This window comes from Chiloscyllium plagiosum, unplaced genomic scaffold (assembly GCF_037043375.1).
Source record: "Chiloscyllium plagiosum isolate Xiang-an unplaced genomic scaffold, Cpla_swu_hap1 HiC_scaffold_22, whole genome shotgun sequence".
Classification (NCBI taxonomy): domain Eukaryota; kingdom Metazoa; phylum Chordata; class Chondrichthyes; order Orectolobiformes; family Hemiscylliidae; genus Chiloscyllium; species Chiloscyllium plagiosum.
This window is the reverse complement of record NW_028270160.1, coordinates 1802113-1817972: the sequence shown is the minus strand read 5'-3', so window position 1 is coordinate 1817972 and position 15860 is coordinate 1802113. Positions and strand designations below refer to the sequence as shown.

General features: G+C 39.0%; 1 protein-coding gene across 2 annotated transcripts in view; it reads left to right on the top strand.

Moving 5' to 3' along the window:
- shoc2 (SHOC2 leucine rich repeat scaffold protein) overlaps nucleotides 1–15860 on the top strand; it is a 140401-nt gene that overhangs the window by 46100 nt on the left and 78441 nt on the right. For both annotated transcript variants that reach the window (XM_043713089.2, XM_087998708.1), the window contains exon 2: nucleotides 14487–15439. In XM_043713089.2, the coding sequence (XP_043569024.1) occupies nucleotides 14740–15439 (700 nt within the window). In that variant the 5' untranslated portion in view covers nucleotides 14487–14739. The remainder of the gene's footprint in view (nucleotides 1–14486; nucleotides 15440–15860) is intronic.

Genomic DNA, 15860 nt, shown 5'->3' with positions numbered 1-15860 from the left:
AGCGGAGTCCAAAACTAGGGGTCATCGATTTAAGGTGAGAGGGCAAAGATTTAAAAGAGACCTAAGGGGCACCGTTTTCATGTAGAGGGTGTTGCATGTTTGGAATGAGCTGCCAGAGGAAGTGGTAGAGGCTGGTACAATTACAACATTTAAAAGGCATCTGGATGGGTACATGAGTACGAAGGGTTTTGTGGCCAAATACTGGCAAATGGGGCTAAATTTATTTCTGCTATCTGGTCGATATGAATGAGTTGGACCAGGAGGTCTGTTTCCATGCTGTACATCTCTATGACTCTTAAGTAGACCATTTACCCCACTGACTAGCTCCACCATTCAATGAGATCATAGCTCATAATCCTCAACTCCACTTTGTCGTTTTCTCATAACCCATGATTCCCTTACTGGTTAGTATATTCAAGGCTGAGTAGCAGGTTTTTTAATGATCTAGCCTGTATAGCTTTCTGTAATAAAGAATTCCTACAAATTCCTTATCTTTTGTCTTAAATAAGCAGCCTCCTCTTTTGATATTCTGCCCACTGGTCCTAGACTCTCCCACATGGGAAAACAACCATTCCACATGTATTCTGTCAAGCCCCTAAAAAACTTGTATGGTTCAATCGTGTCACCTCTTAATCATGTATATTCCAATGAATGCAGGCCCAATCTACTCAGCCTCTCTTCAGAAGACAGTCCTTCCTTATCTGGTTTCAGCCTAGTGAAACTTCTTTCGACTGCCTCCTGTGCCAGTATATGTTCCCTTGGATATGGGGCACAAAACTGTTCAGTATTCCAACTGTAAGCTGACTAGTGCTTTGTACGGTTTTACCAAAGCATCCCTACTTTTATACTTCATTCTTTTTGAAATAATGACCATCATTCTATTTGTCCTGCCAATTACCCACTGAATGAGGATGCTGACTTTTTATGATTCATGGATAAGGACTCCCAAATCTTTCTGCTGGAGCTTTATCCAGTCTTTTTCCATTTCTTCCTGCCAAAGTTATCTCTCATATTTCCACATTATATTCTATCTGTTAGGTTTTTGCCTTTCTATATCCCAATTTTTTTCTCTGGAGCTTTAGAGGTTGAGGGGTGACCTTATAGAAGTTTATAAAACCATAGGCAAAGATGATGTGCATAGCAAAGGTCTCCTCTCTAAGATGGGAGAGTTCAAAACTATGGGGTGAGAAGGGAATGCTTTAAAAAGGACTTGAGGGGTAACCTTTTTTTTATACCGTGTTTGGGGCGAGGGATGAACTGCCAGAGAAAGTGGTGAATCCAGGTATAGTTACAATGTTTAAAAGGCATTTGGATAAGTACATGATTTGGAAACATTTGGAGGGATGTAGGCCAAGCACATGCAAGTGGGACTAGTTTAGTTTGAAACATGGTCATGTGGACAAGTTGGACCAAAAGGTTTGTATCCATGCTGCATGACTGCAGAGTCAGACTCTGTGCTGTTCTCACTACTTACCTTCCCACCTAATGTTATTTCATCTGCAAACCTGGTTGTAGTATGTTCTATTTTCATCATCCAAGTCATTAATATATACTGTAAATTATTGTGGCTCCAGTATGGATCCCTGTGACACTCCACTAGTTCCGGTTGCTAGCCTGCAGGTGCCCCCCTTTTCCCAACTCTGTCATCTGTTGGTTTGCCAATCCTGTCTCCATACTAATACACAATCACTAATACTGTGGGTTCTTATCATATTAAATAGCCTTGTATGTGACACCTTATTAAACACCTTGTGGAAATCCACATTTACAATATTACATCTGTGGAGGAATTTTGGCTCCTGTTTTCAGTTTTCCTGTGTTTGTTAAAACGCTGCCATTACGTTAGGGCAGGCAGTCTCCTCTCTGGAATTCCGCTCTTTTATCTCTATTTGGATTGAGATATAATGATGCCTGCAGCTGACTCTGAGTTGCTGTGGTCAACTTTGCTAGAATTAGGAAAATCCAACCTTGGGTTTTTCAGTACCTGTTAGCTACTGATATCTGAAGCCATTAATATCTGCTTTAGCAAATCTCCAAATGTTTATCTGTTTCTAGGGTTTAATACTGAAATGACTGTAAAAACATTTGTTGATTGCATATTGTCAATTGGTTGTGGCTTTGGAGGCTATAGATGTTTCGGTAACTTTTGGATGGAAACCTCAATGTTAACTTTATGGAATGGGACTGTTAGGTGGTGCTGTGTGCTCGTACAATTATTGTGCTTTGCTTGTTTTGCTTCACTGCTTGCAATGCATTTGTTGCCACTATGTGTGAAATATTTTCAGCACAGAAATAGACTGCTCAGTACAGTACAGATAGTCTGCTATATGGGCAATTTGTTTTTTTTTGTGGGGTTTAGTCCTTAATTTAGGGGGAGATGATGCCTAGTGGTATTATCACTGGACAGTTAATCCAGAGATCGAGGCAATGTTCTCGGGGACCCAGGTTCAAATGCTGCCATGGCAGGTGGTAGAATTTGAAATTAAAAAAAAAAACTGGAATTAAGAGTCCAATGCTGACCATGAATCCATTGTTGATTGTCAAGAAAAAAAACCCATCTGAATCACTAATGTCCTTTAGGGAAGGAATCTGCCATCCTTACCTGGTCTGACCTACATGTGACTGCAGACCCACAGTAATGTGGTTGACTGTTAACTGCCTTCTGGGCAAGTAGGGATGGGTAATAAATGCTGGCCCAGCCAGTGATGCCCACATCCCATGAATGAATTTTTTAAAATACAGCTTTGAAAGAATTTCTTGAGTGATTTGTGACAATTGCATGGGTTTTGGAGCTGATTATTAACGTGTCAATTGTGCAGTGTGCACAAAAACCAGCCAGGGCTTTAGACATTGTCTGGTGCTCTCAATTTCATAATTTATGCTGTGGAATGAAGTTTAAATAACCAGTGACAATATATAGTTGCAAGTGCAAAGTTGCTGAAAGGAGATTTTTGTTTATGGTATATCCCAGAATTCTGACAACCCACAGCTTCAAAAGATCTTCCAATTAAAATGATCTACAAGTTATGTCCCCTTTATATCACATCGATTGTTCCTGTTTTGTCATGCATGATTTGAAGTGTGTCTCTATTGTAATTTGGAGATGTCGGTGTTGCCTGGGGTGTACAAAATTAAAAATCACACACCAGGTTATAGTCCAACAGGTTTAATTGGAAGCACACTAGCTTTCGGAGCGGCGCTCCTTCATCAGGTGATAGTGGAGAACTCGATCGTAACACAGAATTTATAGCAAAAATGTAGTGATGTAACTGAAATTATACATTGAAAAATTGATTGTTAAGCCTTTCATCTGTTAGAATAGTGAGTTTCACTTCTTTCATGTGTAAATCACAAAACCTTTTTTTTAAAGTTGCATTCTTGGGTTAGCTGTTAACAATGGTGATCGCTAGACAATATGTTGAAGGTGTTGGCCCCCTGTGTTCTCTGTCTATGCCCTGATGTTTAGATTGATTCGAATCTAAAAAGTGAGATAACAGAGTTTTACATAAATTCATGCAGTTTTTGAGCTCAGAGTTCAATATAACTCTGCTAGTATAAATTGACCCCACAAAATATGTGTGCATATGGGTCTTTGCCTGTGTGTGTGTGTGTGTCTGTCTGGGGTGGGGGTTGTGAGTGTGAGAAAGTGTGTATGTGTAGTGAGTGCAGAGTGTCTTAAGTCTGTAAGCGGGTGCATGTGAGAGTGTGGGAGTGTGTGTGTGTCTATAAGGGTGTGTGTGGGTGTCTATGTGCGTGTCTCTGTGTGTGTGTGTGTGTGTGTGTAGGAATATCTGTGTGTGTGTGTGTAGTGCAATGGTGATCACTTGTAATGTGACATGAACCCAAGGTCCTGGTTGAGGCCCTCCCTATGGGTACCAAACTTAGCTATCAGCCTCTGCATGGCCACTTTTCGCTGCTGCCTGTCCCGAAGTCCACCTTAGAGGATGGTCACCCGAAGTTCCGAGGCTGAATGTCCTGGACCACTGAAGTGTCACGACACTAGGGATTTCTTACAGAAACTCATCACCCACGAACCAGTCGAACCGGGAACATTCCTTGTCACTATGAATGTTTCCGCACTCTACACCAGCATCCCCCACAATGATGGCATCGCTGCAACAGCCTCAGTACTCAACACCAACAACTGCCAGTCTCCAAACACCATCCTACAACTCATCCGCTTTATCCTCGATCACAATGTCTTCACCTTTGACAACCAGTTCTTCATCCAGACACACGGAACAGCCATGGTGACCAAATTTGAACCCCAATACACTTTCTCACACTCACGACCCCCATCCCAGACAGACAGACAAAGACCCACATGCGCACATATTTTGTGGGGTGAATTTGTACTTGCAGTGTTACATTGTACTTTGCTCAAAAACTGCATGCATTTTTGTAAAACTCTGATTCTAATCTAAAAGGTGAGATAACAATCTAAACATTATGGCATAGACAGAGAACACAGGGCTAACACCTTCAACATATTGTCTAGCTATCACCATTGTTAACAGCTAACCCGAGAATGCAACTTTTTAAAAAAAGGTTTTGTGATTTACACATGAAAGAAGTGAAACTATCACTGTATTCTAACAGATGAAAGGCTTAACAGACAATCAATTTTTCAATGTATAATTTCAGTTACATCACACTGTAAATTTTTGCTATAAATTCTGTGTTATGATCGAGTCCTCCACTATCATCTGATGAAGGAGCGTTGCTCCGAAAGCTAGTGTGCTTCCAATTAAACCTGTTGGACTATAACCTGGTGTTGTGTGTCTATTGTAGTTATTATATTTACATTTGCTGATTAATAAAAGCCTGTAGTATTACCACAGGATTATCACAGTTAAATTTAGTTCCACTTTCAGAACCATGTTCTCACAAATTAAAAAAAAATTCAAAGGAAAGCTTTTTTTGAGTTCAGTGCAAAATGATTACATTTTTGTGTGGTCTGCTGATATTAATGCATGTTTTTGATGTTTGGAAGTATCATATCAATTCAAATTTATTTAATCTAAAATGTAATTCATTCTTCCACCCTTATTGGCCAAGAGATTTTTTTTAACTGTTATGCTTTGTAATTGTTGTTCAAACATTTTATTCTGTGTAAAAGAGATTTGTTGATTAAGCATTGACAAATGGCAGAGAACAACAAACAAAGCGACAGAACCTTAGGCAGAAAGATAGCCTTTAAAGGTTGCTACATCAAAGGTGATTTTTCTTCTGATCTGTCAAAGTTGTTGTGCATGTTGTTCTATTATATTTTTCTGTGAAGAATATAACGTTTTAAGCAGAGCATGTTTCGGAAAATAGTTAAAACGTAATGAGTGAAATATCAATCTGTCAATTTGAAAATGAAAACAATATTTGAGGATTGTTTGTTGTACACTGCTTAACTGGCGCTGTCAGCCTATGGGTGGCCTAAGCTTTGTAGTGTGCTGGGAAAGTTTATGCTCTTTGGTAATGACCTTTAGCCTGTTCTGCTGGAGCGCCAAGTGTATTCGTTTCCAATAGCATTGCATGTATAAAGGCTATTATAAATAACTGAGGCACCCATTCAAAGTATTAAAGTACATTATGGGATATTGATTTCTTTTAAATGAAATGCACAGAACATTATTTTAGAATTGGTGATTTTCCTTCCAAATCATCAGAAGTTGGGATATTGTTATAATGTTGTAGTACCTTGTTACGATCTAACAAATACCCATTGAAAGGGAAGGATTTATTCTTTTAAATGTCTAACTACATGGATAAAGTATTTTTTTTGAAAAGTTTCATTGTGCCAAAAAATTGATTTCAGTTAAATAACTCAAGTGCAGAATCATTTTTACTTTATAAAGTGATCTTTGAAGACTGATTTGAAGTGATTACAAGAGGTTGACTTGTGCATTTTTAGCATTGTCAACAGTTTTATAAAAAGAAGTTGTAAAAACTGAGTGGGCCATTATAAGTCTGTTTGTTTTGGGTATTTTTTGCTCTAGGGAATTGGACACTTTTTCTCTCTGTTTCGGAATGTTTGGATTTTCAGTGTGGATTGATAGATTGTGTATGCATATGTAAATATATACTGCATAGCACACGCTGAATGCATATAAAGTGTGGACCAACTGAAATGTGAGCAAGCGCAAGGGTTTGAAACCTATGTGAGACTTTGAGATTGTAGTTTGGTGAGTTACAGGATTAATTCTCTTTTTTTAGAAGTGCCATCTTTCTAAAGAGGAGTTGAACATTCACAGAATGCTGGAAAAATTTAGGAGATTTGGCAGCATCTGTGGAGAGAAGAACAGCTCATGTTTTGAGTCTGCTGTGACTCTTCAGAAAAGTTGAGCATCTGTCATTTTTGGGGTATTAGAAGGGTGCTAAGATCCCATGGCACCTTTTATTTTGAAACTTTGTGTGCTCTGTGTCCTCTCTCAACCCATACCATGCACAAGAGAAGGTTTTGAAGTGTTCTAAGGATGCTGCTACTGTCCTAACGAATGTTGTAACTGCCTGCTTAGTCAGTGTGTTTTGGGCCATTTTTTTCCATTTTCCAAACCAAATTTCCTTTTGCAAGAAGATGCATGGCAAACTTTTGCTTCGTTCTTTCATCTACTGGAAAATAGCTAATACAATATAGAACATAGAACGTTACAGCGCAGTACAGGCCCTTCGGCCCTCGATGTTGCGCTGACCTGTGAAAATAATCTGATGCCCATCTAACCTACACCATTCCATTATTATCCAAATGTATGTCCAGTGCCCATTTAAATGCCCCTAGCGTCGGTGAGTCTACTACTTTTGCAGGCAGGTCATTCTATGCCCCTACTACTGTGTGAAGAAACTACCCCTGATATCTGTCCTAAATCAATCACTCCCCAATTTAAAGCTATGTCCCCTCGTGTTAGCCTTCACCATCCAAGGAAAAAGGCTCTCACCGTCTACCTTGTCTTAATCCTTTGATTATCTTATACGTCTTAATTTAAGTAATCTCTCAACCTTCTTCTCTCCAACAAAAACCGTCTCCGTTCCCTCAGCCTTTCCTCATAAGACTTTCCTTTCACCAGGCAACATCCTAGTAAATCTCCTCTGAACCCTTTCCAAAGCTTCCACATGCTTCCTATAATGCCATGACCAGAACTGTACGCAATACTCCAGGTGCGGCCTGACCAATGTTTTGTACAGCTGAAGCATGACCTTATGGCTCTGAAACGCAATTCCCCTACCAATAAACGCCAACACACCATATGCCATCTACACTGGCAAGAATCTTACCATTAGCCCAGTACTCTGCATTCCTGCTATTTCTTCCAAAATGAACTACCTCACATTTTTTCACATTAACCTCCAATTGCCACTCCTCAGCCCAGTTCTGTGTCTTATCTATGCCCCTCTGTAACCCACAACATCCTTCGGCACTATCCACAGCTCTGCCTACCTTAGTGTCATCTGCAAATTTACTAACCCATCCTTCTATGCCCATCTCCAGATCCTTTATAAAAATGACGAACAGCAGTGGCCCAAACAGATCCTTGCGGCACACCACTGGTAACTGAGCTCCAGGATGAACATTTCCCATTAACCACCACCCTCTGTCATCTTTCAGCTAACCAATGTCTGATCCAAACTGCTAAATCACCTTCAATCCCAAAACTCTGTATTTTGTGCAGTAGCCTACTGTGTGGAACCTTATCAAATGCCTTACTGAAGTCCATATACACCACATCAATTGCTTTACCTTCATCCACCTGTTTTGTCACCTTCTCGAAGAACTCAATAAGGCTAGTGAGTCACGACCTACTCTTCACAAAACTCTGTTGACTATCCCTAATCAAATTATTCCTTTCCAGATGATTATAAATCCTATCCCTTATAACTTTTTCCAACACCTTACCCACAACTGAAGTAAGGCTCACTGGTCTATAAATTACCAGGGTTGTCCTGACTCCCCTTCTTAAACAAGGGAACAACATTTGCTATCCTCCAGTCTTCTGGCATTACTACTGTCGACAATGGTGACATAAAGATCGAAGCCAAAACTCTGTAGTCTCCTCCCAGACTTCCCAGAGAATCTGAAGATAAGACCTCTGGGTCGGATGGGATTTATCAATTTTCAGATCTTCCAAAATTGCTAAAACCTCCTTTGTCAACCTCAATCCCATTTAATCTAACACCTGGCTGGGTTCATTCCCCAGTATTAAATCCAATGTGCCCTCGCCCCTTGTTGGCCTGTCTACATACTGTCAGAAAATCTTCCTGCACACATTGAGCAAAAACTGACCCATCTAAACTACTTGAACTATAGTATTCCCAGTCAATATTGGGGAAGTTAAAGTCCCCCATAACAACTACCTTTCACTCTTGCTCCTATCAAGAATCATCTTTGCTATCCTATCTTCTTAGATCCATGGAACAATTGAGGCCTGTAGAAAACTCCCAACAGGGTGACCTCTCCTTTCCTGTTTGTAACCTCAGCCCAAACTAGCTCAGTGGATGAGTCCTCAAACATTCTCTCAGCTGCTGTGATACTACCCTTGATTAATAATGCTGTCTCCCCCCACCCAAAACCCCAAGTCATCTCTGTTCTTGCTGAAACATTTAAATATTGGAATCTGCAACAATCATTCCTGTCCCTCCTCTAGCCATCTCTCAGAAATGGCCACAACATCAAAATCCCAGGTACCAGCCCTTGCTGCACGTTCACCCACCTTATACCAGATGCTCCTGGCATTGAAGTACACACATATCAAACCACCATCACGATTGCCAGTATGTCCTTCACGACCTTGTAAACCTATCCCTGACCTCACTAATCTCACTACCCTCAACCTCCTGTACATTGGAACTACAATTCAGGTCCCAGCCCCCTGCTGCAATAGTTTAAACCCTCCAAAGAGCATTAGCAAATCCCTCCCCCCTACCCAGGATATTGGTACCCCTCTGCTCCCCCTCCAGTATCCCAAAAACACGATCAGAGACATCACGTGCTCTGGCACCTGGGAGGCAACAAATCAATCATGAGTCTCTCTCGTTACCACAAAACCTCCTATCTGTTCCCCTAACTGTGGAGTCTGCAATGTCTAAAGCTCTGCTCCTCTTCCTCCTCCCCCTCTGAGTAACAAGGACAGACTCTGCACCAGAGACCTGTGCCCAACTGCTTACCCCTGGTAAGTCAACCCCCCTTTCCCCCCAACATTATCCAAAATGGTATAGTTGTTTTTGAGGGAATCACCACAGAAGATCCCTGCACTGCCTGCCAGTTCCCTTTCCTACCCCTGACGGTAACCCATCTGCCTCCTTCATGTGGAGGAACTACCTTCCTGTAACTCCTCAATAACCCCCTCCGCCTCCTGAATGATCCGAAGTTCATCCAGCTCCAGCTCCGGTTCCATAAAACTGTTCTCGAAGAGCTGGAGTTGGGTGCACTTCCCACAAATGAAGTCAGCAGGCACATAGGAGGTGGCTGTTACCTCCCACATACTGCAGGAGGAACATTCAACTGCCATCACCTCCATTCTCACTATTCCAAATTCCCAAATAAACACCTGAAAAAATGAAACACAAAAGACGACACTTACCACCTTACCAACCGAGGCAGATAACTTATTTTTGGTTTGAGGCGGAGGATGGGTGGGAGACACTACCTGAATAGTGGTTCGGGTAAAGCAACTGTCTAAATATGCAACCTCGCCACCTCTCCAACAGCCTCCTGCTTGACACTCCCGCACTTCCTGCTGGAACAACAATGGCCTATGATAATACAAAATTAATTTGGAATACTCTGTGACCACATAAGAGGGAAGTTTATTTCATTAGATTTAGCTGGATACCACTTTGCAGAGGTGAAAATGCAATATGTTAATCCAGTGCATAATCCATGTGCTGTGCTGTTGAGGATTTGTAACTGCAACTAACTTGAAACAGTGAACTCGCATACGAATTAAGGAATTGTAATTTTCAAACTGCTTATTCTTAAACTTCAAACATATGACAAAAACAATCTAAAGTAAAATATGCTTCCCTTGTTTTTCATTCTGTTGACTAAAATGGTATTAACACTAGAGTGAGTAATCTGATTTATATCGTTGTGGTTGCACCAATTACACGAGTTATTGCTTGCAGTGTTTAATACATCACAACTCTTAGTTTTATCTGATCATTTGAAATCAGCCAAGACTTGATTTTTGTTTTTTTGCAGCTATGAAAGCCGTGTTCTTTTCTGAACTAACTTTTTTTGAGACTTCTTTGTCCCTAAAGAAGTATTTGATTTGATATAGTGTTTATCCCGCAGATGAAAAAACTACATATAACTAATGAGAAAGTAATTCATGCTAGCGTAACTTACCTTGCATGTTGGAAAAGCACTGGTTATATATACAATGTGCTGCTTGTGTTGATCATCTTATAGCTTCGGTTCATTCAAGTGTTATACTGTATAGCTCTAAATGGTCTTCAGATATAAGTTTGGAATGAAAAAGCTAAACTCGAATAAACTTAAAGCTGGATATTTTTCATGAGTATATACTCGTTATTGAGTCTGCTCTACCACTTGAAAATGTTACTCAACCTCATTCTCTGCCTTCTCTCTATAGCCTTTGAATCATTAAAGTCATTAAAAATGCAAATGATTTCCTCTTTTCTTTATCCTCTTTTGTTCTCCTGTTTCTTTTCATTTTGCTAACTTCTACTCACCTTTATTTTGTTTTTAAAAGCTGTACGTAACTTTAGTTGGACCATATATTCCTTACAAAATCAGAAATAGTTGTAGAATGTTTAAAAGAAACCAGAGAATACTCTTCCATTTGAGAAAAATGTAAAATTGATGTGTTCCATGAAATACTCTTAATCTATCTGCCACATGTAAAAAGAAAAGCAGGTTAACAACTGGGCTTTGCTGCTGACATTTCATTCTCTTGGGAGCTGAGCAATGAGTGGACATCATTGATGGGAATCGTGCTCTGTATTGGGGTGATGTGTAATGTTTTGAGTAGGCAGTGTCAAGTAGAAACAATGTATAAGTTCAATAACTGCTATGTGTCACTGATTGTTGAGATGAAAGACAAAACCAAGTTCTCTTTCCTTTTTTGCAAAAGCCAGCTAGGCTTAAATAACATGTTCCAAAAACAGGTTTAATTACTTGAGTATCATAACTTATGAACAAAAAAGTTTAGATGTTCCCAAACGGCAAACTATATGCAATAAATACAACTGCAAAATGGAACTGATAGCATTCTGTAGCAGAAAAGTGCTCCTTGTTTATTTTCAAATTTGAGACAGTGGTGGATACTGCATGTATATGCAGGTTCAGTTAGTCTGTGGAGCTGAGAATGCAGCAAAGGTAAATTGTTTGTTGCATGCTTGAAATCTTGTATTTGTGCAAACAATCTTTAAAAAGACAGTTATTGCTGTCAGGGTCTAGGACAGGAAAACGTCTCAAGTTAGATTATGCAAACTATTAATGATTAAAATCAAGTTATCTGAAGTGCATTTGTTTGAGATGGGTTCAAGTTGCAGCTTCGATGTTTGCAGCAGTGTGCATTAGGGATGTACACGCCGGCTCTATGCTTTCTTAATGGAAGTCAAATGGTAGATCACTTATGCAATAGGGTGAACACGCACTCTAGCCTTTGACCAAAACAAAGCTTTCGCATGTAAAATTAGGAAAGCTATGTGTTATGAATCAATTTTACTGTACTATTTGACAAAAGTAGGAATCAGCATTATTACATACCAGAGATCAGAATAAAATTCTAAAATAAAAATCTATTTGTTTACAGATCAGCATTACCAATAAACTTGCATAATAGTTCCAAGAAAAGGAAACATATGCCATAATTTTGAGAATTGTAGACAGAATTAATCTCTATGCTATTCAATTACTTAAACAAATGGTATCATATGGAAAATGTTGATTAATATAAACAAAAACGCACATTGAAGAAATCCAGCAGAACTGGTAGCATCTATGAAGAGAAAACAGTTAAAATTTCGAGTCCAGTTGTCCTTCTGAAGAAGTTTCTTCACCGATTTCTTTCTTTGTTGTTTTAGATCTGCAGCGTCAGTAATTATTGTAATGTATTTTTTAATACTTTGGCTACAGACCATCATGCACTAAAGCCCAGACCATTTTCATATGAATTTTAAAAGAAAAGGTTCATTGTGAGATGGTACAAAACTCAATGCTTTTGACAAATACTTGAAATTAAACAATCCAAATGTTATATTTGAAATCTGGGTGTCACTGGTTATGTCAATATTGATTGCCCATCCTGGTATACCGTTGAGAAGGTGATGTTGAATTGCATTCTTGAATAGCTGCAGTCTTCGGGGTGTAAGTACCCATATTGCTGTCATCAAGGGAGGTGCATTTTCAAGATTTTGTGTTAAGTAGTGAATAAACTTGCTGTTGTTTTGGAGGTGTGGTATTTGTTCAATGTTCAAGTCAACATTGCAAATTGAAAAAAGCAGCTTACTGTGTTAAACTGAAGCTCGTCTCCTATTCACATCATTCCCTTCGCTAAAGCTAATTTGCTTTGTGACTCTTCCCTTTATTCATGAATTAAGGCAGGCTAGTGAGGTTTTAAGTTCTTATGAGGCATATAAAAATTGGGTCACTGGTTTCATTAGAACAGTAAAGGCTGAGTAGATTTGATAGTGTTCAATGTTAAGAGGATTTGATAAAATGAAGTGATCTATTTCTACAGTTCAGTGATTTGAAACTGGAGATCATGAGTTTAAATTAAGGGAGTGATTTGGGAGAAACTGTTGTATGTAAAGGTGTATTTGAGATATGGAGTCGTCAGCCAGCGATTTGAGCAGTGAAAATAGAATTTATAATAGCTTTTACAGTGTAGACAAATATTTGAGAAAAGAAATCAAGGTTTGGGAGCAGGAACTATTTGGATAACTCTTTCGTGGTATGTTTATAGAGCTCAATAGTGACAAACTGTTGCATTGCCACTTTTAAGTGTTGTGAAACTGTGGGATGTTTATGCATTTTTTTATTATTTGTTGTAAACTTGGATTTCTGTCTGGAATCTGACTTATCCGGTAGTGACATTAGCTGGGATTGTGACCAGTGGTCGTCTTATCTCTAAATTACTTGTGAATTAATTGAATGCTAAAGTATGATATAAAATCATTACATTGTGATTTGGCTAGTGACGGAAATGTTAGAACTAAATTGGTGACTTTGTTAAAAATCTGTCAACACCAGGTTATAGTCCAACAGGTTTAATTGAAAGCACTAGCTTTTGGAGCATTGCTCCTTCATGGTCACCTGATGAAGGAGCAGCGCTCTGAAAGCTAGTGCTTTCAAATAAACCTGTTAGACTATAACCTGGTGTTGTGATTTTAATTTTGTCTACTCCATTCCAACACTGACTCCTCCAAGTCATGGTGGCTTTGTTTGGCTTTGCTGTCTTTTCAGTCAGAATGGTTTTGAGATTAAAAAGAAACCATTGAGACAGAACTTCATATATGTACATCAATCATTAGCCTTGACCTTGTACATCACGTTGCTTTTGGAAAGAGAATTTATAGTACAAGTGTCCTCCAAATAATTAGATGAAACTTTTCATTGAGTGTACTAGCTTCAGTTTTGTAAAGCTGCGCATGTAACTTTATGTGTAAACTTGAAGATTTGAGGGCAGAGGGAAATACAATAATGCAAACTAGAAACTGTTAATCTGATCCTGGGATTTTTAACATTTTTACCATGATAATTGAGAGGCAAAGGGCCAACATTCCTTGTGCTAGATGTTGCTGGAAAGAGTAGAAGTTTACTCAGCGAGTCGTGAGTTCATGGAATACCCTGCCAGTAGCAGTGGTGGACTCTCCCTCTTTATGGGCATTTAAGCGGGCATTGGATAGGCATATGGAGGATAGTGGGCTAGTGTAGGTTAGGTGGGCTTGGATCGGCGCAACATCGAGGGCCAAAGGGCCTGTACTGCGCTGTATTCTTCTATGTTCTAAGTATATCCAATTTGGGAAATTGTAATATGTGCTTGTAGGTTTGTGTGTTAAGAATGGGACTCTGCATGGAAACATTACGACATACCATTTCCTTTCTTATGAGTTTTTTTGGAAATATTTATTGTTTTCATTCTTGTATTAAACACCGTACACTACAGAGTCTGAATTCTGACGATATTTGATTCCCAAACCTGTCTAGCTTCTGCTCAAGAGTGAATGTTGGGCATTAAAACATCGACTGTTCATATTTACCATGTCTCATTTCCTGTTGATTTTTAAGTTTTTTTTTAATGCTCCGTCGCATTAGTATACAAAAATAATTGACTTTTTTTGGGTTTACCTGGGTGCCTTTGTTATAGGCGCAGGGCAAGGAACTAAAGGGTTTTGGGTGGTGAAATAAAATATTGGTCAATAAAACCATTGAGATACAGAATCTGAAATTAGAAAGTAATGAATTTACATTCGGATTCATGGTTGCTTTGCTGAAACTTACTTTAATCATATTTTATCCTTTTTTATTACAGAAATACCTTTATCGACATGCATTTTACGAGTTACTAGAGATGTTCAGCATGTGGACAGCACCTGTTTTCCAGGCTAAAAGTGGAGATTGTATCCATTAATGACAAATGTGCAGTTTGGTAACATATCAGACTACTTGGTCTATTTTACTTGGTTTCCAAAAACATTTTAAATACAGCCCATCTAACCTTTTGGAGATAAGAATTTGCTCTGTGTTTTTGTAAACAATAGCAGGGTATTTATTTTGAGGCCACAATGAGCGGTACACTAGGAAAAGAAAAAGAATGCAAAGAAAAGGACCCTAAAGTTTCATTGGGAAAAGACAGAGAGAGAGATCCAAAAGCTTCTGGTGGCTTTGGGAAAGATAGTAAAGAGAAAGAATCCAAGACCAAAGGGAAAGATGCCAAAGAGGGAAAAAAAGAATCCAGTGGAGTACAACCAGGTGTGCAATTCCAAGTGGACAATACAATAAAACGGCCAAATCCAGCACCAGGGCGGAAAAAATCAAGCAATGCTGAAGTGGTTAAAGAGTTAAACAAGTGTCGTGAAGAGAATGCAATGCGTTTGGACTTGGCGAAAAGATCTATTCACATTCTTCCAACGTCAATCAAGGAATTGACCCAATTAACTGAGCTTTATTTGTACAGTAACAAATTGCAGTGTTTGCCTGTAGAACTTGGTAGCCTTGTGAACTTGGTCACTCTGGCACTAAGTGAAAATTCACTTACAAGTTTGCCTGACTCTCTCGATAACTTGAAGAAATTGCGAATGCTTGATCTACGGCATAACAAACTTCGAGAAATCCCTACAGTAGTATACAAACTGATTTCCCTCACTACTCTGTATCTGCGGTTTAACCGTATAACTACTGTGGAGAAGGATATCAAAAATCTATCCAAACTTACAATGCTGAGTATCCGTGAGAACAAAATTAAACAGCTCCCTGCTGAAATAGGTAAGTGTGTTCTGTGTATTGTCTGTATGTCCAATATAATTCAACTTCCTTTCCTTGCAGGCTGATTTGAAGTTATTATTATGGCATCATCATTTGCAAGAGTTGGTCAGTTATTGATCTATTTATGTATAACTGTACAGTTTTACAATTGAAGTGATATCCAAAACCCTAAATGCAAGTTCATTTTTCCCCCACTTGCCATCATCTGAAAATTGTTATCAGGTGCAATCTCATATTGGACATCTATTATTTAGTTGTGAAAACTGTGAAATTCCGCAAGGGATGAAATTCTTTGATTATACGACATTGAGAGGCTCATAATTGATCACAAGGCTGTAATTCTTACTGGCTTCAGATTATATTCCTAATAGCAAGAATCAAGGCCAAGCTTGTTATCACCTGAGCTGTGAGAATGGATTAC